Source organism: Alosa alosa, chromosome 5 (genome assembly GCF_017589495.1).
Source record: "Alosa alosa isolate M-15738 ecotype Scorff River chromosome 5, AALO_Geno_1.1, whole genome shotgun sequence".
NCBI classification, from domain to species: domain Eukaryota; kingdom Metazoa; phylum Chordata; class Actinopteri; order Clupeiformes; family Clupeidae; genus Alosa; species Alosa alosa.
The window spans coordinates 27,122,956-27,146,999 of NC_063193.1; the positions used below are offsets into that span (position 1 = coordinate 27,122,956).

The 24,044-nt window shown below is 40.6% G+C and overlaps 2 protein-coding genes across 4 annotated transcripts; both read right to left on the bottom strand.

The window, feature by feature from the left end:
• Positions 1-5,541: 5,541 nt before the first annotated feature.
• Positions 5,542-12,705, bottom strand: unc119.1 (unc-119 homolog 1). Its single transcript, XM_048244165.1, has 5 exons — positions 12,423-12,705; positions 10,153-10,266; positions 9,836-9,947; positions 9,250-9,422; positions 5,542-8,927 (listed from the first exon to the last, which is right to left on the bottom strand). The coding sequence occupies exons 1-5, from the start codon at positions 12,640-12,642 to the stop codon at positions 8,815-8,817; spliced, it is 732 nt and encodes a 243-aa protein (XP_048100122.1). The 5' UTR covers positions 12,643-12,705; the 3' UTR covers positions 5,542-8,814.
• Positions 12,706-13,727: 1,022 nt separating this feature from the next.
• On the bottom strand, positions 13,728-23,641 carry mlec (malectin). Of its 3 annotated transcripts, none has more exons than XM_048244054.1 (6): positions 23,509-23,641; positions 21,505-21,753; positions 20,256-20,434; positions 19,375-19,551; positions 17,982-18,039; positions 13,728-17,552 (listed from the first exon to the last, which is right to left on the bottom strand). In XM_048244054.1, the coding sequence occupies exons 1-6, from the start codon at positions 23,624-23,626 to the stop codon at positions 17,305-17,307; spliced, it is 1,029 nt and encodes a 342-aa protein (XP_048100011.1). In that variant the 5' UTR covers positions 23,627-23,641; the 3' UTR covers positions 13,728-17,304. The 3 variants fall into 3 exon arrangements, with proteins under 3 accessions (XP_048100011.1, XP_048100013.1, XP_048100012.1); XM_048244056.1 differs by lacking the exon at positions 23,509-23,641 and adding an exon at positions 22,121-22,400; XM_048244055.1 differs by lacking the exon at positions 23,509-23,641 and adding an exon at positions 22,008-22,400.
• Positions 23,642-24,044: the final 403 nt, after the last annotated feature.

Below are 24,044 nucleotides of genomic sequence, written 5' to 3' on the forward strand. Positions count from 1 at the left end.
GGCTAAGTCTCAAACAGTAAAACTGCACAGAGTCTAACAGGTGTGGTAGTTAGTAGAAGCGGGCTGCTGCTGAGCGTCTTGGCATAAGATGCTCCCCGAGTCGCTTCCTCGTACCTTAAAGGTATTATATGGCTCTGGTAAATCCTATGTGCAGCCACACAGGCGCCTAAGGATTAGAACTAGGGAGTGAAACATTGGCATGTACCTCTCCACGTCTCTACTACACACAAAAGTAACACACAAGTAACACAGATGAACACATCAGAATACATACAGAAATACCCCAGATTTCTACAACCTGCACAGTTTATCATCGTTCCCGCCCACAGCCATCAAGGGGAAACTAGTTGACTTTTAGACAACTGAACTTCATAAAGTTGTTTTGAGATACAGTAGGCCTACGTGTATTCAAGCTGTCTGTCTGGTGGAACAAGGTGAGTGCTTGTTTGTTTTTGAAGGCAAATTACACGAGAAATAACAAATGAGCCAAGCTAACGTCAAGAATAGAACTAGTGCTGCTGCTGCTAGCTGCTAGCCGAAACTTTCATTCAGTCCGTCAGAAACAAAAAAGCCAACTAAGCTAATTAAGTATCAACGAGTGCTGCCGCGATTAGTCAACGTGAAAATTAGTCCACAGCATTTTTTTAGTCGACGTGTCGTTTTACTGCCTATTTATTTTGGTCTCCTGAAAAATAGGTCGTGTGTTAAATGTGAGATGGGTTGCCTCATCGACCTACAGGACAGTTGAGGCTGTCTGGAAGATGTATGGTGCTTTGCACCAGCACTTTATTAGTGCTGCTAAAGATACATCGAGGACCTCGGCTGAAAGGTGCATGTATGAAGGGCTTGCAGCTAAATTATCGTCAGAGGGTTTTGTAGTCAATTTGGGACTAATGTTGGATGCTCTAGAGGAGCTGAAAGACTTGTCTGAGGCATTGCAAAACAGAGAAATTCGTCTCTCAGAAGGGTTAAAAAAAAGTTAAACGGCAGGCTGATGTTTTTTTAGCAATGATGGAGACACCAGGCCCTCATTACCAGATTGCCTGTCAGGCTGTTCAGGATGGAGTTTTTAAGGGGGTTCCGTTGAAAACTGGTGGGAGACAAATAAAAATAAATTGTGAAAAGTTTTTTCATGCACTCAGTTGTAGCATGCAGTCCAGGATGGTCCCAGAGCATGAGCTGGAGCTTTTCAATCAGATAAATATCTTGTCACCTGACACCTGGCCCTCTCCAGTGCCACTCTTGTATGGAGAACAGGAATTAAGGCAACTGTGTGATAGTCTGGCAATGAATTACTGCAGTGTCAAACAGGGTTACAGGGACTACAAGGAAAACCCTAACATGTCAATTAAAGAGGGTCTTCTAAAACTAAAACACACAGTAGACACACTGGCTGTGAGCACAGCTGAATGTGAAAGGGGATTTTCAGCAATGAATGCTATTGTTTCACCACTGAGAAATCAGCTGAAGATTGTGAATGTGTCCTCTTTAATGTTCATAAAGTTAGTGGGTCCACCACTAGAGTTGTGGAACCCAACTAAGTTTGTTAGGAAGTGGGTGATGACCAGGAGGTCAGCAGATCATGCTGCCTGTAGACAAAGGCAGCATAAACCTGAGGAGCCTGCCTTTACTCCTATTTGGAAGCTGATGAATGCATGAATAAGTAAATGTGATATATTTAAAGTGTAAACTGTTATGCCTGCACACAGGTGCCTCAAGTGTTGTTCGGGTTGTTTCGTAGCCATTGAGTTGAGTAATTACCTGTAATTAATGTGATTTAATCAAACATAACATAAACTGCCAAAAAAATGATTCTCTTAAATCAACATCATTTTCTTGTTTAAAAAACAATATTTTCAAACATGTTCAATTTCATACATTTTCCGAGGGTGAAATCTGTTGCCTGCCTGTTAACATTAAAGGTAAAAAATAATGAATTGTGAATTGTAAAGTATTTCTCTTTGTTTGAATAACTACTCAACACTACATTTACACATTAATACTGGGAAAAAAGCCACTTTGGTATAAAAACACATTGCGGTATCATCATAACTATTCCACCTGTGTGTGCATGGTTAAAATTCTGAAGCGCAAAATAGTTACAGGCTACAGCACAAATATTTCCATCCATATATAAAAATAATGAAGTCTAAACTCTGAATTTCTTTTCAAAGTGCACCAGATTGATGCATTTAAACGTTAAAATATACAAAATGTTCTTGCGGGGGAGCATGCCCCCGGACCCCCCTAGGGGGACTTGTCCCCCAGTGCACCTCTAGATCTAATGACACCCCTGATCTGTAATAATGAAGATGGAAGATGATTTTAGGAGGCGGTACAGATTGAAGATGTAAACCCAGAAGTGCATAATCAGAAAGACACAACCTGCCCTTTAACATTAAAGGTAAAAAAGAATAATAAAGTAAGTGAATTGTAAAGTATTTCTCTTTGTTTGAATAACTACATACATTAATACTGGAAAAAGAGCCCCTTTAGTATAAGGACACATTAAGTCATTTTACGGCGCGATTTTGAACGATGACCATTCACCGTAAATAAGGGCTCCCCCTCCCTACAAAAGCCAATTTAACCACTGCTCCCAAGTACACCTGTCCGACTGGCAGGGTTTCTTAACGGGCCAGTAGCGCCCCAGGGGGCGTTCGGACAATGTTTTATGGGGACGGCGCTGTGAATAAGGCAGTGGTGAAAGGGGCGCTTATGACATGTCGGGGGCGTTACGCATGATGGTTACGCCTGTAGGTTACGCATGTTGCATACCGGGCACGTATTTTCACATCTGTGTAGGCTACGCCAGTTTTGCTGTTGTGGAGCGCGTCTAAAAAAATCTAAAAAATCTCCCGTAAATCGATTTCATGCGAGAGTAAATAGAAAGTGACAAAACAAAGTGAGAGAATGACAGGTAGGCTAAGTGATAGCTTCTATCTATGCTGTTTTTGCTGACCTATACCTAGTTGTATCTTAGGGTGGGCTTTATAGTAATTTCCCTTCCTCTTCCCTAAAAAAAAATGTAGGCATATAGCCTATAGGTCTACTTGGTTTGTGATTTCCATGAGTAAACCATAATTATCAAGATTAGAATAACCAAGATTAAAAACGCTTGAAATATTGAAAAAGGCTTGAAATATTTCAGGCCTAATGAATCTAGATTAAGCTTTGACGCTATTTCTAACACATAACAGTTTGTGTAGGGAGACGGGAGCTACCTCTCTAGTAAGTTTTGTTGGTCTTTGGTTTAAATATAGTGTAGGACTAAGTTGGTTTGGACAGAAACATCTGCTAAGCATAAACATAAGCACAAACATACATGACTTAATTCAGCATCCCTTACCCTACCATTAAGTTGGCTTAGTAGGCAAGGCAAGTTTATTTATATAGTGCATTTTATATAGGGGTAATTCAATGTGTGTTACATACTGTAAACAAAAGTAAAGAATAATAGTAAATAAATGCAAGAAAGGGCAATAATCAAAAGAAAAAAAGTAAAGAATAATTAGAAAATGTAAGAAAAATGTTGGTAGCTCCAAACTTTTCCATTTGAGAATAATGGAGGCTACCATGCTTTTGGGCACTTACAATGCTGCAGAAATGTTCTTGTATCCTTCGCCAGATCTGTGTCTTCACACAACCCTGTCTCGCAGGTCTACGGACAATTCTCTCGACCCTTGTGGCTTGGTTTTAACTCTCACATACACCATCAACTGTGAGATCTTATATAAAGGAATGTGTGGCTCTCCTAATAAATTCCAGTGAATTCATTTAGGCACAGGTGGACTCCAATCAAGTTGTAGAAGCATCTCAAGGACCATTGATAGAAGTAGGAGGCACCAGAGCTCAGTTGCAAGCGTCATAACAAAGGGTCTGAATAATGGAATATTTCAGTCTTTTATTTTTTATACATTTATAAACTCACTAAACTCACTATAAACACTCTAAACACCTGCTTTTTTGTGGGGTGTTGGGAGTATTGTGTGTAGATTGATGAGAAAAAAAATGATTCCAAAAAAATTGAATCCATTTTAAGATGAGTCTGAAAAATAACTAAATTGTGGAAAACTTGAAAGGGTCTGAAAACTTTCCGGTTGCACTGTATGTTTTGTGTGTTGCTGGGCATGATGAAGGATTTTGTGTATAGTGACCTTTTGGCCAGAGGCACTCTGTATCTAATATCTGATGGTAACAGCTAAAACATCGGTGGAAGGGATCCTGGAGAATGGAATTTGATTTCCTTTCTACTGCCTGAATGTACAGATTTTTCACACGTAAAGACACACATAAACACACACACAGTACACATACGCACATGCACACTCACATACATGCATACACACACAGGCACGCACACACATACATAAACACACATAGGCACTCATGCACACACACGCACGCACACACACACACATAAACACATACATGCACGCATGCACACACACACACACACACAAACACACCTAAAAACACACATACATGCAGGTAAGCAGGCATATTCACACACACTTTCTCACACACACACACAGGCATGCACTCACATACATAAACACACATAGGCACTCATGCACACACATGCACGCACATACACACACACTCATAAACACATGTACAAGCACACATGCAGGTAAGCAGGCATACTCACACACATACACACAAACACACATGCATGCACACACACACACAGGCACACACGCACATACACAGTCATATTTTGTAACGCTCTGCGGTAAATCTAGTTATTATTATAATTATCCAAACTTATTCTGCAGCCGAAACTTTAAAACGTATAGACACCGCATTTTCATCATAGGTGCCAAATCAGTGCATATTAGTGCATACAGTAACTTGGCAAACACAATCACCACCACACCCTACACACCAAATTATGTGAGATTCTGTAGGGCACGCTGAACTGCCACAATGTCAATATCTCAAGTCTGGCTTCACATAGAAATTTCACAATTTGGTGTGCTTATACTTCGTCCCATTTCCGCAGTGACCTTCAACTTTTTCCCACTTAAAGCTGCAGTTGGCAAGACTTTTTTGATCATATTCACTGAAGCCAACACTATGCTCTGACAGAACAACATAAATCAGCCGGTTTTAGAAAAAAAACCTGCACTTAGAGCCTGTTATTTGTTTTCCAAAAATCCACAGCTCCTGGTTCTGGTCCAATCAGAGCAGGGCTGTGTGAGATCTGACTGTCAATCACTGTCTGGTGCAGTCTGGTGCGCACTGACAAGCACAAACTCGATGAGAGTGTGCTCGGTGGTAGTGGGGGAGGGGCATAAGAGTTCCAAACATTCAAAATTTGGGCTAAAATCTGTCAACTGCAGCTTTAAGGACACCGTTTGGACCACCATAATCACCAGCCTGGTTTCACCACTCACTCACTTCATGAAGAGGTGAGATTATTCAAAATCCCCATGTTATTTTCCCATAGGAAAAATACATTAAGTTAATACGTTATGTTTATAATGAGACGTTTCAATTTGAAAACAACTCTTACAGAGAGACATCAAGGCAACAACATTATGAAATTAGTAATTTATTTCCCTCAAGGGCATCAAAATGAACCAACTCAGACATTGTCAAAGACCAACTAAAAGCATAGGAATCACTTTCATACATTCCCTCACGCTCACATGATGAGGAGATTTTGGTCACATGGGCCTTTTTGGTGCAAAATGAAACCAAAACTATAACTCAATGTGAATGTCCAAAACAAAAGACAGTATTTTCACACCAAAACTGTAACTCAGTGTGAATGTCCTAAACAAAAGACTCCAATACTGTCAAAAGTGGCCCAACAACAGAGACAACACTGATAAACAACAACAACATCTGTACACATCTGCGCGCTGCTGTCTCCTGCCATCTGCACCTGCTTGGTGAAAGTCACACAGGAAGATAGGCAGAGGTCATCCCATAGGTATATTGAGGAACTCAGAACAGAACACAGAACAGAACAGAGAACAGAAAGCACAACCAATTTACATGACAATTGTCCTGATACAGGCTTATCAAAATAAACATGTAACAATAATAACGGTAGCCTAGTTTGTTGTTGCAAAGAAACATAATATTTCAGTCAGAAATAACAAGTGAATAACAAAATAAGAAAAACAAATCATGAAATGCTATAGGGTTCCAGTTCACATGCAATGGTGACGAATCAACAGGCACCAGGTCACCTGACGGGGACTCTGTCCTTCATCGGCAACCATTATTTATCATTAATCAACCAATCAATCAATAAAGTAACCAATCAATCAATCATTCTCCATCCTTTTAGTTTTACAATCACACAATAAAGGCAGAAATGTGTAACAGGGTTATTATTTGTTTTTTTATACAGACACATATATTTTTACAGGAGATGGTCGACCAAACACACAGTTTGCAGCTGACTTGTAACACTTACACACAGCATCACTGCAAACACATACACTTCCCCTCAGTGTACCTGGAATTCAGGCAGTCAGAGTTGGAGAGAGAATTTAGTCCAAACACACAAACCAACATCCGTGGAAAATATGTACACTTAGAAATATAGGCTGAGTTAAGAATTAATGTGGATGACCATCTTTGAACAACTCAATGTCAGGTTTGCCTGAAATTAATGACTTTTTATTCAATCAACATATTGTATCCTGAAACATGTCAGCAACATATAAGGACTATATGTAACAGTATAGTACAAAAGAAAGTAAATACAACTCTGGACCAGGGGTAGCTATCTAAACCCCAAACTGTGAAAGGCGGCTGTACCCCATCTCCACAGGTCACGATCCTGCTCTGACATCCAATGTGACAGACTGTCATCAATGCAGGTCAAACTGAATCAGATCTCTCAACATCTCAACTGTGAACATCATCTGTATGCACTCATGCATCTCATCAGCATCAAGTATATCTGGATTAACAACGCAAAGCTTTTGTGGTGAATCCAAGTCACTTCTTCTTCCAAGAGATTCATTGTCTGTAAAGTGTGATGGGTCCAGTTTTGTGGAAATACTAGCGTGCCACTTCAAACTAAGGTCTTCATGAACCCATCAAACGTTTCTCCACTTTGATGTTGGTTGTTCACCCTAGTCTGTTCCTACAGTACATGCAGGGGAGCCCTCCACACAACATTACTGGGTTTGAGTCTCGGTCTTGAGCACACCTGATCCACTCATAAAAATGACATGTGGGAATCATATATTAACTGAATCCGAGGGTGCTGATTCACAAAAACAAAAACACAAAAAAATAAAGAAGAGGTGGAGACCTTCAACCCTAGCAGGAATCCAACACACACAGGAAAGTATCACAAAATATTTACTAATGATAATAAGACCTTTCACCCTGTGGATCCGAAGGACACTTAGTTTATTTCTGTACTCAGCATACCTGCATGTAGGAACCAATGTGGCACACAGTTTAGCTGAAGCTTGCTACAGGTGCTTTGCAAAGTGGTCAGGTTTCATTAAATCAAGCAAAACAAAAAAACACTAGAAGATGCGAACCATGCCAAAACATGAGAGTATGGCAGGACTGTTAACTGAATAATTTTGTTCCGAGTTCCTGATATTCATGCAAACTAGCCGCATAAACAGCAATTTCTAACAACAATAACTGCACAACAAAACCTTTCTGATAAATGAAATTTGTCCTTAAGCCGGCATGGGTGCAACTACCTGAAGCACATATTGCCCACTTCTCTTCCCTCTCTGCTGGTGACACTGGAATGAAGGTTCCGTTAAGCATGCAGCTGCCTCTGACAGTGAAAGGCCTCACGGATGCTGGCGCCATGACAACCTAAGCCTCAGACCTCACCGCACCACTGGATCTGGCTCTGAGAGGGCTATCACTCAAGTTAGTTCAGGACAAGACCCTTGAGAGGTCGTCAGCTGATCTCGATGGCTGATCTCCATGGCACCAGAGACACCAAGGCTGCCCTATAAGTGCTGTCTTCACAGCCAGTGAAGAAATCTGAGTCCATAAGTCATCAAGGAGTGGCCCACCTTAAAGTTCAAGGCGTACACAAAACCATTCTTGCATGTGTATTAAGCATAAAGTTTTACATGTAGTGTCTTGTTTTATCTTCTAGAAAATATCTGGTTCTATCAGATGGTCTGCATAAGTTCAGAGTATAGTTGGAGATCAGGCAGTAGACCAGAATAAAGACTAACCCATAAGTTACCCTGTGGGGGAATTCTTTTCTTAGAGGACTGAAAATGCTATGGGTTAACCATCAACCGTCACTGTGTCAACATCTCTGTGTCAACTCTCTCCTTGTCTCTTATGACTGCTACAGCGGGTGGTTCGTCTACAACGCTCTTTCCCTGGCAAAGCCAGTGAATTGTGCTGGCAGTCTTAACAGATGCAAAGCCTCATCTCAAAGAGTAAAAGCACAAATACAGACTGATCCCACACACATGCACACACTCACTCAAGTTGGAATGTGGCATAATCTGACTTGGGCCCACTCAAGAACAAACAAAAACATTAGAAAAAAAGGCATTATAAATTGTGTCTAACGGCACCAAACATCCATATGTAGGAATCATAAATAAAGACAGATTTTGTTTTCTTGCTATAGAACCAGTAAGATTTAAATCTTTGAAAGGCAGAAGGTAGGTCCGCTTAAGATGACTCGTCAAGGAATAAGAGAGAGACATGAGTCCATTCTGAGCTGGATGTGGGTGAGAGGTTACATGTGTTGCAGGTGGCGTGTGTGTGTGTGCGTATGGAGCAGGTCCTCCCAAATGTCCACTCCACGCAGACAAACTGCTTTCTGCTCCATCCAGTCTCCGGAGTCTACTGACCTCCATTGTAGGCATAATCCGCTTTGTTGTGCATGATGAGTTTGTTGTCCACAAAGTAGAAGCTGTCTGACCTAGTCTCATATGGATGCTCAACCATCTGACGGACTGAGAGAGAGAGAGAGAGAGAGAGAGAGAGAGACCAAGAGGAAGAGAGAGAATAAAGAGGAGGGAAGCATTGAGAAGCGTTTGATTGAGGAGGAGACAGAAACAGAGAGAACAGCATTACGACATTGGAAAAATATGAGACAGAGCATTAAAAGAGAATGCAATATATTTGGTAAGCAATAGGTAATGAGTAAGTAAGTGAAGTACGCTTACAAATGAATAAGCACTTGTACAACAGTAAGAGAAAGGAAAACAGTGATGTAGACAACAGTTGTAACACCCAAAGATGAACCAATAGTGTAGCAATGTTAGCTTAACTCACTCATGTCTTCGGGGAGCTGTGGGAACTCGTAGATGTGCTCGCACGTGTTGCGGCTGTTGGGGATGCAGAAGCCAAAGTCAAAGTCGAAATTCTTGAGCAGGCGATCCTGGAAATAGTGCCTCTCGATCATCCGGAAGTTTTGCACCGGCCGTTCTCCCACCGTGAACTCCACCCTGAAAGGGGAAGAGAATGAAGAGGAAGCACAGAAGTGTTAAGGGCAAGACGCTACTAATCAGGGGTGTGCTTCCCCAAAACCATAGTTGCTAACCTGATAGCAACTTTGTTGGTCGGCAATGGGGAAATTGCATCGCAACCAACAAAGTTGCTAACTTATTAAGCAACTATGGTTTTGGGAAACACACCCCAGAATGACAAACTAATAAGGCAGACAATAACTGTTTAAATGGACATCTTAACTTTGAGTCTTGTTTAAAATGTTATACTGGCCTCTATTGCATTAAGTTGGTCCATAAGGGTGAATAAGTAGCGAAAAAGGGCAACTGGACAAGTGGATAGGTAGGCTAACTTCCTGAATTAATCAAGTGGCCCCTTCTGCATGTGTAGTATGACAGTGCTGAGAACTCACGTGGCTCCAACAGTGCGCAGCCTAAGGAATGCTGGGGTGAACTGATAACGCACAAAGCGCCCTGCACTGGAATCAACATCTCCATTTTCATCTCCGTCTTCATCCAACAGGTCTGTCAAAGCGGTATGTGCAGAGGAGAGAGATGGGAGATGTGTGTGTGTGTGTGTGTGTGGAAGAGGCATAAAGTGTGATCATATGGTGTCACATGGTGTAAAGTACTATGCTCAAACTTGCCAGGTAAGCAAGCAGTAATGGTAATGGTAAAGAGTATCTGTTCTGATACCACTCTAGTGTAATCACATAAAAGCACCACCTACCACAGTTTGGAGGCTTGGCAATCTCAAAGAGCACTGTATTGGTTTCCAGGTCTCTAATCTTGAAGCGTATGAAGTCAATGTTGTAAATGTTGTCTTCTGGCTTGCAAAGGTAGTCTGAGAAGTGGATTTGAGACAGTCAGCATAGTACAAAAAGGTGATGTTGAACTAGGCCTATTACACAAAGCAGGCTAAGACGTGAAAAACAACAACAAAAAAGAAAATATGCTCCTGTAAACCAACTGAAACGGTCAGTAGAAAATAACTTGGAAGTTCTGGATGTATTGCTGTTGATGTATGAAGTAAGCAAGGACAGCACTCTCAGTTCTCTTTCAAACTTTTATTCGCCAAATGAAAAGTTTGAAAGAGAATTGAGAGTGTTGTCCATGCTTTCTTCATACATTATCACTATATGAGGGATTCAGCACCTAGTTAAGTTAATACCAGCAAGTCAGTAAGTGTGAGCGTGTTGCTTCATATATTTGCATTGCTGTTGATCCATCTTATAAAGCAGCGGTTCTCAAACTGGGGGGCAAACACATTGCAAGAGGGGCGCAAAGGTTACAGACATTTCACCAACAAAATGCAACATTTCTAGTGGGGCACGTGACTATGGACCTTATATTCAAAATGCAAGGGACATGATTTAGCCTACAGTTGCATCAACTGATGGCTTGGCCAATAAAAAATAATAAACAAAATGTATCATTTGAAATCAATATGACCGCTTCAGTATAGGTCAATATTCTCTGCAAATTCCACAGATTTACACGTAAAGTAGCCTAATTAAATTCAGAGCTTGAGTCGGTTCAGCATACAAATTTCATCCATTATTTCAACCAAACTACAATAATGTTTTGATGATTGGTCTTATGGTGTGGTCATGGGGCCTGGGAATAATGGAAACGTTCCCAGTAATGATACTATTCTACCAACTGTGAGTGTTTATGTTTATGGATATGGGAAAATCATGGATGGCACAACAAAGGTTAAAATATCCGCACATGAATCCTAAATAAACAACTGTATTTGCTCAAAAGTATGGTGTCACTGTGATAGTGAAATAAGGACATGCATCTTTCAAGTGACAAAAACTGCAAATTGCCAGTTGGCATTGAAATAGCTGAACATCAAAGTCCGCATGGACTACTGAAATACAAAGTGACACAAAGTAATGAGAAGTCCCCAACTGGGAAACTCAGGTTTGGTCCCCAAATTATGTGCCATTCACATGGACTTTTCCGCTGGGAAAAATGTGTTTCCCATTACTCCCAAACCCATTAACGCACTAATAATTCCTAATTCCATTCAGTGTACAACAAGAGTTGAGGTTAGACAAGAGTACAACAAGAGTTGAGGTATATGTCTGTCCTTACGCTCATTTGACTTCATGCAGCGCTGCGCAGAGTTGGAACGTGTTGCATGCTGGACTTTTGCAAAAATGTTCAGCATGCCATCCAGCATGCAATGCAAAACACGTCCAGTATGAATCACGTTCAGCCATATCTGCGCAGGGCTGCATAAACTAGTAAGAACCTATTGATTCCTCCATCCTTATTGCATTCCCTCCTCGTTTCATTCGCGTGGTTATTTAGGAGGAGGGGGCAGGACATAAGAAAGGAAGGGGGATGAGAAGGAGCCCTAAATTCGACAGTTACGAGATACTTTCTGCCTTTGTCAATTCGAAGTGGACCCAGATTTCTATGAAAACAGAGCGGATGTATTTTACCAGTTCAAAGCAGGCGAGGCACAAGTAACGTTGGTACCGTAGCATTGTCTGTTACGTTACATTGACATAGGTGGTTACGTTGACTTGGCAGTACAAAAAACTTGTCTAACTAGCATGATTAAAGTTAAATTAGCAATGCAGTTACGCGACAAGCTATTCAGACTGTGACAACAGATCAAATAACAATAGTTAACGTGAATGTGGTACGTACTTAGTAACGTTAACGTGTCTACTTAGCTTGGGTTTTTTAAACGTTTCACTCATGTTATTTACTAAAGCCTGGTGTAGTGGTGTTATTATTTACCTTTACATCTAACAATTCACAGCAAGCTAACAAACTGTAACGTTACATTTGACGGCAACGTTAACGTTATGCTAACTTAACGTTATCCTTGCTAGCTCACTTGCCTATCGACTTGCAATTGACGTTAATGTCATTGACTGGATACTGGTCACTGTAAACAAAGAGGCACTCCATATAAAGTAAACTGGAATATGTAACAGCTTTCTAAAAGTACATAATTTAAAGTTAACAGTTATTTACCACGGGTGACAGAGCGAAGACCGAGGACACCGTCTGGAGTAATGTCTTTCCCCAGTGCCCGTAGTTCATCCTCCGTAACAGGCCGTCTATCTGGCTGATTTTTTCGTGATTTCAGCTTTTTTAGAACACCGCCACCTGACTTTCGATCTCTACCAGGGACCGCAGCGTCCGAGCCGTTGACAGTTGCAGCAAAATCATTTCGGGAGCTTTGACTGCTCATATCGCCGATGTTTACTGTGTAGAGCGCGCGCCAGGTACGTATGAAAAATGGAACTTCTCTGAAGTCAAGATGGCGTCGCGCGTCTCTATGGAGAACCTATGCTGAAAAAACTAGCTCGTGATTGGCTAAAAGCACACGTTGGTTACCATAGTTACTCTTATTCTTGCATGCACTTCCTGATTCGTTGTATCTGTAGCTTCTAGCTGAGCCTTATCTTTCACCAGCTTTTGAAACATTAATGCAGTTGTCCACAATGTTAAATAAGTGTATTAGATAAATGTCAAGTGCCGTGTAGGTATAGTTCTTTGAGTGCATGAAAAGTTGGAGGGCTGAACGAAAGTGGAAACATGACAAGATGCAGATGTCTGAGATTTCAAGACAGTTGGTGTATCAGAAAACTGATAAAGAAAAGGCAGAATGTTTTTCTGATTGTTCCTAAAACCTGCCACAAACCTCTCTTAGCCTACATTTCAGTAGTCTTTTCTATACCCCCACCCCACCTACTTGTCTTGATATGTCCTTGAATAGACAATCTCTGAAATTCTTTGTTGACAAGATTTTTGACCCTTCAAGTGACAGTCATTTGTCCTACTGTCTTAAGCCTTTTTTTTTTAAATGTAGCAATATGGTCAACTGGTATTGTTTGTAAAAGTGCTAAATAGGTTTAAAATCACCAGTTGCCCCCCAGTGAAAATAAAATAGCAAAAGCAGCTTTATCCTAAAAAAAAAAACCTTGTGGGGCTTCCGCAGGCCTAGGCCTACCAAAGATTATATTGGCATACATTGAAATGTGACATATATGTGAACATAAAATATTCACTTTTGGATGTTGTATATGGGACCTAAACCAATCTGAACCTATTTGTTGCCTTTATATATGCAATGCTGCATTGGATAACACTTGCTGAACTACTAAAGTGCACACTTTTTTACATGCAGTCTTTAGAACTTAAGACAACAAGTGGTATTTTGAGTTATCATCAGCCAATTTGCAATTGCGGTATAGGATTAATTTTCTGACATGTCTCAGAGTGGAGCAAAACATGTGGATAATGTTTTATAAAACAATAATCCTTCAAGTCAAGTTAGATAAAAATAGCACATTTATTAAAAAGAAACAGCAGTTATCTGCAGTTCTCAATGGTGATGATTTTTTTCTTTCAGATTTTGAGAACAGACTGCTGGGGAGGGGTGTGTTGGAGGTAGGGCTAGGGAGTGCTTGTGATAGCAATTCCTTCTTCAGTCCTCCTGTTCAGGCATCCATAATGCAAATGTAGCTTGCTTAAGGAGTGGGGACCTCTACTCTTAAGTACAACTTCAACAGTGAATGAAGCTGCATGTCGTAAGATCATAGACCATGAAGTCATGAAAGACAATGAAAACCACCAAGATGCACAATCGACATCCCCATCCAGGTGCCAGTGAGTCTTTGGTTGTCATCTGAAAACTTCTCATACAAGGGTACTCAAAACTGCATAATGTTCAGAATACTTTAAATAACTAAAACAGAATAAGCATGCAGCCAAGAGTCAAACAGACAGAAAGATCACGTACCACAAAATGGTAAAGTATATATGCATGTATTAAAACAAAAAAAAAAATCAAGGCGACAGGCAACAGAATTAAAATAGAATTACAACAAATGACAGAAAATATATGCTTTAAAAAAATACCAGGCAGTGCAAAAAAAAAAAAAAAAAAAAAAAAATCAATCACCAATAACAACAATCATAACAATCATTCAAAAGGAAACAAAATCCTGAGGAGCAAACATGATGAGAAAAAAATATATATAAGCAACGAATCCGTATTACATTTCAATTCAACACAAATCCCCATTCGCTTAAGTTACACAATAAAAAAAAAAAGGCTGAAAGAAACCCTCAAGTTCAAACCCAAGCTTTTAATCTTCACTTTCTGACAATCAGTCAGGGTGTCTGTGTCCATCTCATCCAGAAATAGTTCTACTTTGCGTTCTAGCACCTGCCTCAATCATAAAGGCCACTTTTTACAAAGGGAAGTCAGCTATCCATTCCAGAAACAAAAACAATCCCCAAAACCACACAAAGATATCATAAAGAAGATTAACCGCTTGGCACACTTCAGTGAGTGTGATATTGTACCTTATATACACACACACCTTGTGTAATATATTTTTTTCTTGCTAAAAGAAGAAACATTTATAACAAACAAAACAACTAACTTTGGTGCTGATTTAAATTATTTTTTTTCTTCAAAAGGTGCTTTCATTTTATCTTAACGATTGCTGCATGTTAAAATTACAACTGTTAAAAAACAAAATAACCCCTAACTCAGACCTGCAGAAATGAGACACTCACTCTCTATCTCTCTCAACCGCAGAGCAAAAAATCCCAGAAATAAAAAGACAGGCAATTAAGATATCTGGGAGCAAAGACGTTTTCAAGTTCACCAGCGTCAACAGAAGCAAGGGTTGGGTGAAGTGGATTGTGGGAGTTTGGGGGGATAGAACTCACATAGAACACTGTGCAGAGGGAAGAGCCATCTTGTCCTAAACTGTATGTGGATGGAAAACGATATTTTGTAAAGGAGTCAAATCAAGCTCATCAGGAATGAAAAGTAAGTGTGGGGGGACCATGGTTTTGAAGATGACTACAGAGTGAAGGGTGGTCATACTGATCAAATGTTTCCTCTAAACTCACATATCCTCAACGTAACATAAAAAAAGTGACCAGTCAGCATGTCAAAATCAGCAGAAGTGTATATGAAACTATTTAAAAATGGGGAACACATGACTGAAGCCAAATTAAATTATTTGATTCCAAATGAAAACCCCTACTGATTAGATCATCCTACATGTCTTTTCAGAATAGCATATCAACATTGGTGACTGAGATCGGAAGCCCTTTGCTGAAGTCAGCACTGCTACTAACATTGGTCAACATTTTGGGTGGCCGCTGACATGCATTATGTGACTTGGATGATTGAAGGCTTGTAAAAAAGCCTGGAAAACAGGCCACAAGTCTTCAAGACTGACCCATGAAAACTACCTGATGAGAAGCACGACAGAAAACGTGTGAGCAAATGGTCAAAAGCTCTAAAAAGAAATGGGTAATGATAAAGGCAGTTGTGGTGATGCTGAGGACTGGGATAGAGCTATATGGCACAAGGGTAAACACAAGCAACAAAGAAAACGCACACACACACACACACACTTTGAGCAGCTATGTTGTTCTCTGCCCCATGACGGGGGCAAGTCTTCTAACCTCTAAATAAACTGCCACAACCAAAAGAATAGCACAGAGGAATCATACACTAAGGAGCGGGACAGTCTCAGCAGGGGGCAACAGAAAATGGATGTAGTCTTCAAAGAAAATTAAAGGAAAAAAAAAAAAAGGCTGAACCAACACTGTGGAAGATTGAGAATCTCAGTCAAAGATGATGAGCACCACCATTCAATGCTGCTTAAGGGATTGGTAGAACCTTCAATAAACTTCACACAAAGTTAAAGACAACCTGGAGAAAAATGGCAATATTTTTGAGTCTTGACACTCAAAGTTAACTGTTGATTAACTGATTAAGGTTGTGAGCCGATGGAAGTTGATATAATATCTGATCAGAATGACCCACTAGCAACAGTTATGCCTTTATAAATAAAATATACAATGAAAAGACACAAAAGATAGTTCAGCTGGCAGCATTTTGGCAAGACATATCTTAATTATGAACTAGTACCGCTTTTCTTTCTCTATATCCAACAAATCAATCCTGGCACAAGAGGTGTTCAGAGGTTTTATAAACACTTCAAGCAGCTCTACAGCTTGGACATGGTGAGGTGACATTAAATAACCGCAAAAATAACGACAAAATCACGCAAGAACTCAAGATGGAATGGAAGGCATGGCAACAGCCCTGAAATAAACAACAAGGCCATTACATTAGCAGTACTATGCTCTTCAAGAGCCATTCCCTCTCAATCTGCGCAATCCACTGCCACTACAAGAAATAATAATAAAAGACGCTTTTAGGAGACTTGTGTACCTTTCCTGCCTCCGAAGAGGCACGCAGATTTGCAGTGACAATCCCGAGAACCTGTCGACTTTGTGGCATCTTCCCATTCCCGCACCAGTGACAAATGGCAAGACCAGAGGGTGAAAAAGGCGGTAGCCGAAAAGCCCCTCGAGAGTGAGCCCTGCGGATTCTCGTCGAACCAGACAAACTAGGATTCCCTGACCAATCAGTCCTGTCTGGCGTGCTCTGCTCGGCGTTCAGCAGTCCCACTGAAGTGTGTGTGTGTGTGTGTGTCAGGATTGTGGAGAACCTGCTAAACCTTGCCCAAGCCCCAAATACTTGCACTCCCTCTATTCACTCTCGCCCGCCCCACCCCAGCCCTACCCCTGTCCCTTCTCAGCCCTTCTGTGACAGCAGTCAACGAAGAAGCAGTTTCTGAAGTCACAAGCCAATTTCTTTTCTTTTTCTCTTTTTGTTTAGTGATCAGCTTTCACTTTACCCATCCCTTCATTTCCATGCCCCCTTCCCCCTCCCCCTTCCTCCTTTCACACCTGTGCAGACTATCCCCTCCAACCGTTCACCCCACCACCTCCTTTACAGTCTTATGTCCATCACCGGCTGACTCCCTGCCCTTTCCTCTCCTCTCCTCCTCCCTCAGGGTCTGTGGCTCTCTCACAGCCGGCAGAGGCAGAAGAGCGTGGGGATAAAGACTCCGAAGGCCACCAGGATTGGAAACATGAGGCTGCTGTTGTCGGCGGCGTACGGATTCGGCGTGCGCGGGCCCGACTGCACGCGGTTCTTGGAGGCAGCGGAGGGACTCTTGCGGCTGCCATCGTCGGGCAGATCCAGGTCTTCCTCATCGATCTCCTCAGGCTCCGGCTTATCAAGCATGCCAGGGTGAGGCTGCAGCTTTGGAACATCTGGGGGTTATGATTGTGTATGTGTGTGTGTGTGTGTGTGTGTGTGTGTGTGTCAGAGAGATAGAGAGAGAATATACATAAAAACGAAAATGATAAAGACAGATTAAAAACTCCACCTTTGGACAAGAAATCAAACTTAAATGACCTATTAATAAATCTAACTCAGAAGGTCAAGTGAAATGGATTCAGTAATAAAAAAAGCTTGATTTTCCCCTAATAAAACCAGAAAACGACAACTGAAATGAAATGAGAAAAACAGATATTGCACAAGTAATTTCATTACACAGTACGATATGGAAAGTCCTGATCAGACAAAAAAGTAAGCCACAATTATGTTGCAATATTCCATGTGGTTAACCACAAGCACAGTAATGCAGGATTTTAAAAAAATGGTACAATCCAAAAGGACCAGCAATTCTTTTCACTCACCTTCTAGTGTGCCCTTCATCACATACAGTCCGCATACCTTAGGGTTGTCATAGTAACCCTAAAAATGAACAGTTGAAAGAGTCAGATGAGGATGAACTTTGATACAAAGATTTGCTAAATGGGGGTTAATAAAATCAGGTTCATAACCATGGCTGAAACAAAAAAAAAACAGTAAATCCCGTGCTCCTCTAGTAGTAAATTGTACTCCTTTATCTATCGATCTAAAGACAGCAGAAACACATTCAACAAAGAGCTCTTTGGAACTAGAAACTTTGGAATACAGAACTTTGTGCCGGTTGTGAGAATAGAGTACCCAGAGCCTTATAGATAGAAACTTTCGAAGTGGCATCGACAGCATTGCATTTAGACACGTGGCATCGTTTCTACCTTATATTGTTTTTAAATGTAGGCTATAGCCGTGTTTTACCTGGATAACACGGATTCCCTGTCAGGTGTAATAGTAAGAAACAAAATCCCAGTGGATATTTCATGTCTTATCAAATGCTGGTGGCTGTGTGACATTTTTTGCCTCAAAAATAAAGCCAAGACTGTATTACTTGAATTTAAGGATTTTAACCGAATGCTGTGAAGTTATATGCAGGTCTTTTTTAAGGAGGAAACCACTGCTAAAATAAAACTCTGTGGTCACAAATATGATTGTGTTGGTAGGAATATATGTTAGATTGTGATTCCTACAATGTAAAAAAAATGTTGAAAATCCTGTAAATAGACTATTTACATAAATTAAGAAAGCCAATGCTATGGTCAGATTGATTTGTTTGGATCCAGTGGAATTGCTGCCTAGACAACGCTATGTCAAGGCTTTGGTACTCTATTGGAAAACAATACAGGGGGTTGCGTACTCAGCTGTAACATTCTTTGACTTTCAACCAAAAGTGAAAATACAGTAAGTTTTTATATTAAGTAATATTACAAACAGGATGAGACAAGTACACTGCAAAAAATAAAATCTAACCAAGTGTTAAGAAATAAAAAATCTATTTGGTATTGTTTTTTGTGGGAAGAGACGTACCTAACACTCTCTTGAAAGATCATTTTGATTAATTTAAGGACTTTGACTTATTTTAAGGAATCTGCAGACAAATTTGCTTGTTTCCAGGAGACATCTTAAAATAAGTCAAACTGTTCTTAAATTAAGTCAAATGATTTTACGAGAAAGCGCTAGGTCTCTTTATACTGAAAACAATACCAACTAGAATTTTAGAACACTTGGTTTATTTAGATAAGCAGTTTTTGCAGTGTAAAGTCTCTGATCTTAATACAGGATTTTAAGTAAATTACTGGATTGTAATATATAATAATAATAATCATAATAATAATAATAATAATAATAAAAAAAAGGTCCAAGCAAGGTAATGGTATCCTTCCTCACCTTAACAAATTCTACTGTGAGCTTGCCATTGAAGGTAGAGACTTCCCTTTGCACGCTCAGTTTGCCCCTCTTTATGGAAAAGGCCACAATTTCATCATGTGCTGTGCTGTGCCCAACACGCTCAAAGATGTCCAGGTCCTTCACTACGGTATGCCCATTCAGACGCACATCGAAAACCTGAGAGAACATTGCATGCAACATAACAAGACTGCAGTTGAAACAGAACAGACGTGTGTTGCCATAAAACCACTGGAAGGCTGACCATTTGCATATACAAACACAAATGTTTTTTAAACAAATTTATGTTGAGGCCCTTTTTCAAAACAGCTGAAAGGATAATGATTAGGACACGTTTATTCATCTAGGCATGCAATGTCCTGACTTGAAATGTCATAGAAAATGTTTCAGGACGTGTACAGCTAGGATTAGTAGCCCCATAGATCATCTTAAACAGAAGGCAAACCGATCATGATCTCTCGGACCTAACGGCTATGAGTACATATTGTTTGCAAGACATGGTATTGACATTACATACCCAGGTACCAGACACTGTACTTCACTGTGCATCCACAGCAAAAAGCAGGCCTTTTTCTGGCTGTTTTGGTTATTTTTCCAATTGCCGCAACATTTAGTATATATTCAACAATATGTTCAGCAGATGATGGACAGACCTAGTTTCTTCCCAGGGACAAATCTGAAGGTTAGTGCCAGAGCCAGTCATGTAAGACTTACTAGGCAGAGAGTATTTCACTCCAAATGTAGGCTAGGAGGCTACACACATTCTCTTGCAGATGTGAAAGTTTTGACACACAAGACAACAGCAAGGCTTATTAGAACGACAATTGTGCCAGATAAAAAAAGTGAGCTTCAACAAAACTCACCTTCTGTTGTGACTGCGCAAAGTAGACCTCTGCAAACTTCATCACCAGAATGTATTCTCCCTCCTCGCGGATGGGCACCTCGTACCCAAACGTGTCCTCATTGTACCTTTCTGTCTGGTAGAGAATCTGATCCTCTGGGTTGGAGCGTAATATAGGCAGACGCATTCCATAATCAGAGGCTGAAACAGGAGAGAAAGAGAAAAGGGACGATGAGGAGGCAGATCTGATTAATAATAGCAGCACACAGTCACACTCTTTCAACAGCATCAAACCTTACAAGTATTACAACTGCACTGCAATAGGACTTGTGCCACTGTGCATATATTTGTCTGTGACATTAGGTTGGAGGAAAAAAAAAAAAAAAGAAAAAAAAATCCGTGAAACTACCATACAAAATCTCCTGGCATTTCAATAAAGGGAACAGCTGCACTTTTCCATAAGCTGAGTGTTGCACTCGTTGTATTCTGTCATGTTATCACCTCGCGCAGAGAGGAAGTGACAGGCCCTTGCTTGCTGTCAGTTACACGTGTACTTCCTTTGCCAGAGAGCTAGCTACTTTACTTAACTGTAGCTTTGATGCCGGGCGGCGTAGTAATAACAGATGTTGATAAAGCAATTTTTCGTTAAGTTGACCCTTTAGTGGAGTGCTGATGTTGATTACTTGCCATAATCATAATCTGTAAAGCCACATCACAGTATTTGTAACTAGCTTTGCCAAGTTACCTATCTAGAACTAGACCAATAACTTCGACTACAAATCACTCAAGCTCCGAAAAAAATTAAATAGGGCCACTGTCACTGAAATAGCACCATTCGATGCTTGTCAACAATCACTCTTTCTAATTAAGTTAACGGCTAGCAATTTCAGACGACAGAGAAAACATGTCGATATTGTAATCGATGGAGGGGTATTTAAGATGCATTAACGTTAACTTACACATGAGAATATTCTAGAAACATAACGTTTCAGTAAAGTAAACGGCCATGTCCATGGTCAACATCTACATTAACGTTATCGTTATGCAAAACCAATTCTACAGTTCACATACTAATGATCCATTCATTCATTCATTTTGCAGCTACACATGCTAATAATAGCTTAGGTTTGGGTTTCACTCATGTTAGCTAGCTTCCCCATAGAGCCTTAACGTTTGGAGATACAACTAGCAAGCGCTGACGGCTACCTTTGCCTTACATTTACAGCGAAAACATGTCAACCTATTTCGATACCAAAACACAATATACTCACCTTTTCCAACCTTTCCTTCTAAAGGATCTTTCTTGTAGTGGATGCCATCTGCATCTGTATGAGCCTCTCCGCCAGAATTTACAGCCCATATTACACGTTCGGCAAGGCTTGGGCCCCCTCCTTCTGTCCGACACAGCTCAATCAGGAGGGACAAAACTGCCACCACCAGCCAGCCAACCCCCGGCATCGTTACCCTCCGCATTGCTACACACCGCCGGGAGCAAGCTTCCAAAAACGTGTCGAGAAAAACTGAAAACAGAGTAAAAAGGTTACGTTAGCTTCACTCCCCGGCAAACTGCAGAAATCCACACAACCCCCATTCAACATGAGGTAACGTAAGGCAGTTGGCGGCTAGCTAGCTAGCCAACATAGATCTAGTGAACGCTAATCAGTGTAACTGCCATTAGCTTACTTGCTAGCTAGACATTTGTAGGTGACCACGCATTGTATACCATACAAACACAGCTCATCAAAGAGGACCAAATCAATTAGCCAGTGCTCACAGTTTGAGGTTGAACAGCTATCCAAAATCCCACAAAGTATAACGTTAGCCAGTTCCGTTTAGATTTCGTGCCTGCTATCCGTAGTTGACTTGTCTCAGTCAATGTGCATCTACCTGTGTTGGCTGTTAGCTTGCTTCCTATTTAAGTCAGGCAGCTAACGTTAGCTGACTTCCTCTTACATTGACACCACTGTTTCCAGCTGTAGTATGCAGAATTGCAAGTATTCTGCATTGGAAATATTATTGCGTGCAACTAAAAGCCTCTTCTGGGTGCCTTTGTAAATTCTAGTAGATTTTATGTGACGGAAATTTGATTCGTAAATTACCACGGGGAAAACTAGACTAACACTAATTGGTATTTCTGCAACTGCCATGCAGGGCCGCACAGTAACGCATCGGCTTCTGTGACTAGTAGAAAGGTGGAATGTAATCTAACTTGATCGTTGGGTCATTGGGGAAGGACAAACAAAATACCCAATCCTGCATCTATCAGGATAACATGTAATTGGTTAATAATGGGCAGACTATAACCACTAGCAGATTCTGTCAAATCATAGCGTAGGTTAGGCTATCAACTTTCACTTGAGAGATCAGCTTCATTTAAGGAAGCAGAAAACCATTGACCAATAATAAAAACAGTGTTATTTTTCTCCAAAATATATAATGGTGTTTAAAAAGATTGATTTATATAAGCATACTGAGAGGTAGGTTAATGCGCTTAATACTTGAGTGGCCACTGGCATCGCATGGAGAACACTGTTTTAAAAAAATGAGGTGCATAAATGTATCATCACATTGTGTGGAATGGGCAAGGGGGAAATATGTTCCTAGGCTTCTAATTGTTAGCCCACAACGTTTAACATCTAGAGATTTCAGAACTTCCAGTGCCGCCTGTCAAACAGGCTATGCAGTAGTAGGCTATTCATGTTAGATTGACCTGCAAATGTTCGGTTGGCAAAATGCGAAGCAAACACCTTGCAGATGTTTCAGAAGTGCGGCTAGTAGTGTAACCATTCATTCATTTGCATTTGTGACAGGTTTGGTTTCGGTTAAATGCTAGAATTAGAAATTCTAAGGCTAAAAGTACTCGTAGCCATAGTAGCCTACTGGTTTTCTCTTTTGTGTAAGTTAGAATGCTAGCCCATGATCGGTAGTTATTAGTTAACATGATTGGTATTTAGCATCTAGACTAGAAACAAACTGTTAACCTTAGCTGCTAGATGCAAACGTGGTGGACTCCGAAATAAATATCGGTTCAAATACTTTCTTCTATGCATTGGTCTGTCTTTAAGCCTAGATGACCATAGTTGCATAAAATGCGATAACGAATGTGAAATGGCATGCGAAAAATCTGTAACGTTTACATAGGCTAGCTGACCATTGATAGCGTCGCCTCAACTTTAACATTAAAGTTGTCTCTCTACATCATTAAAAAAAAGCTTAGTAACATATTGGTATGTTTGAAGACATTTTGACAAAATAATTTAGTGTTGTTCTTTTACCACATGATGGAGCCTGTTGAGCGCTGTATGCTGAGTTGGACTGCATTGAGTGCCATTTCCCAGCAATACTTCCTCGTCTTGAGGCTGTTGCTATGGTGACTGGGACGTTCTGTCCCATTTGCGGGTCAGAACCAGCTCCGCTCTAGAATCTTTGGTCAGAACGGGTTTCCCGTTTACACAGAGCCTTATAAAAGAACAACACTCAATTATTTTGTCACGGGATCAAAAGAGTATGGAGCCCTAAAGAGTATACTTATTTACTTATATAGCCTACCTAGTCGGCTGCTGCCCAACTACAAAGAAATTCTACCCAAAATGTCAAGCTCCAAAATTCTCTGAGATCAAAGACCACAAGATATTGAGAGAGGAAGATAGAAGGGGTTCTCAAACTTTTGTCGGCCAGGGACCCCTCATGGAGTGGAAAATTCTCAAGGACCCCTCATTTCAAGGACCCCTCATAATCGCTGTGTAGCCTTTTTTTCTGTTAGATGCTTATGTTATATGTATTTTAAAAACATAGAGTGCTAATACCACAC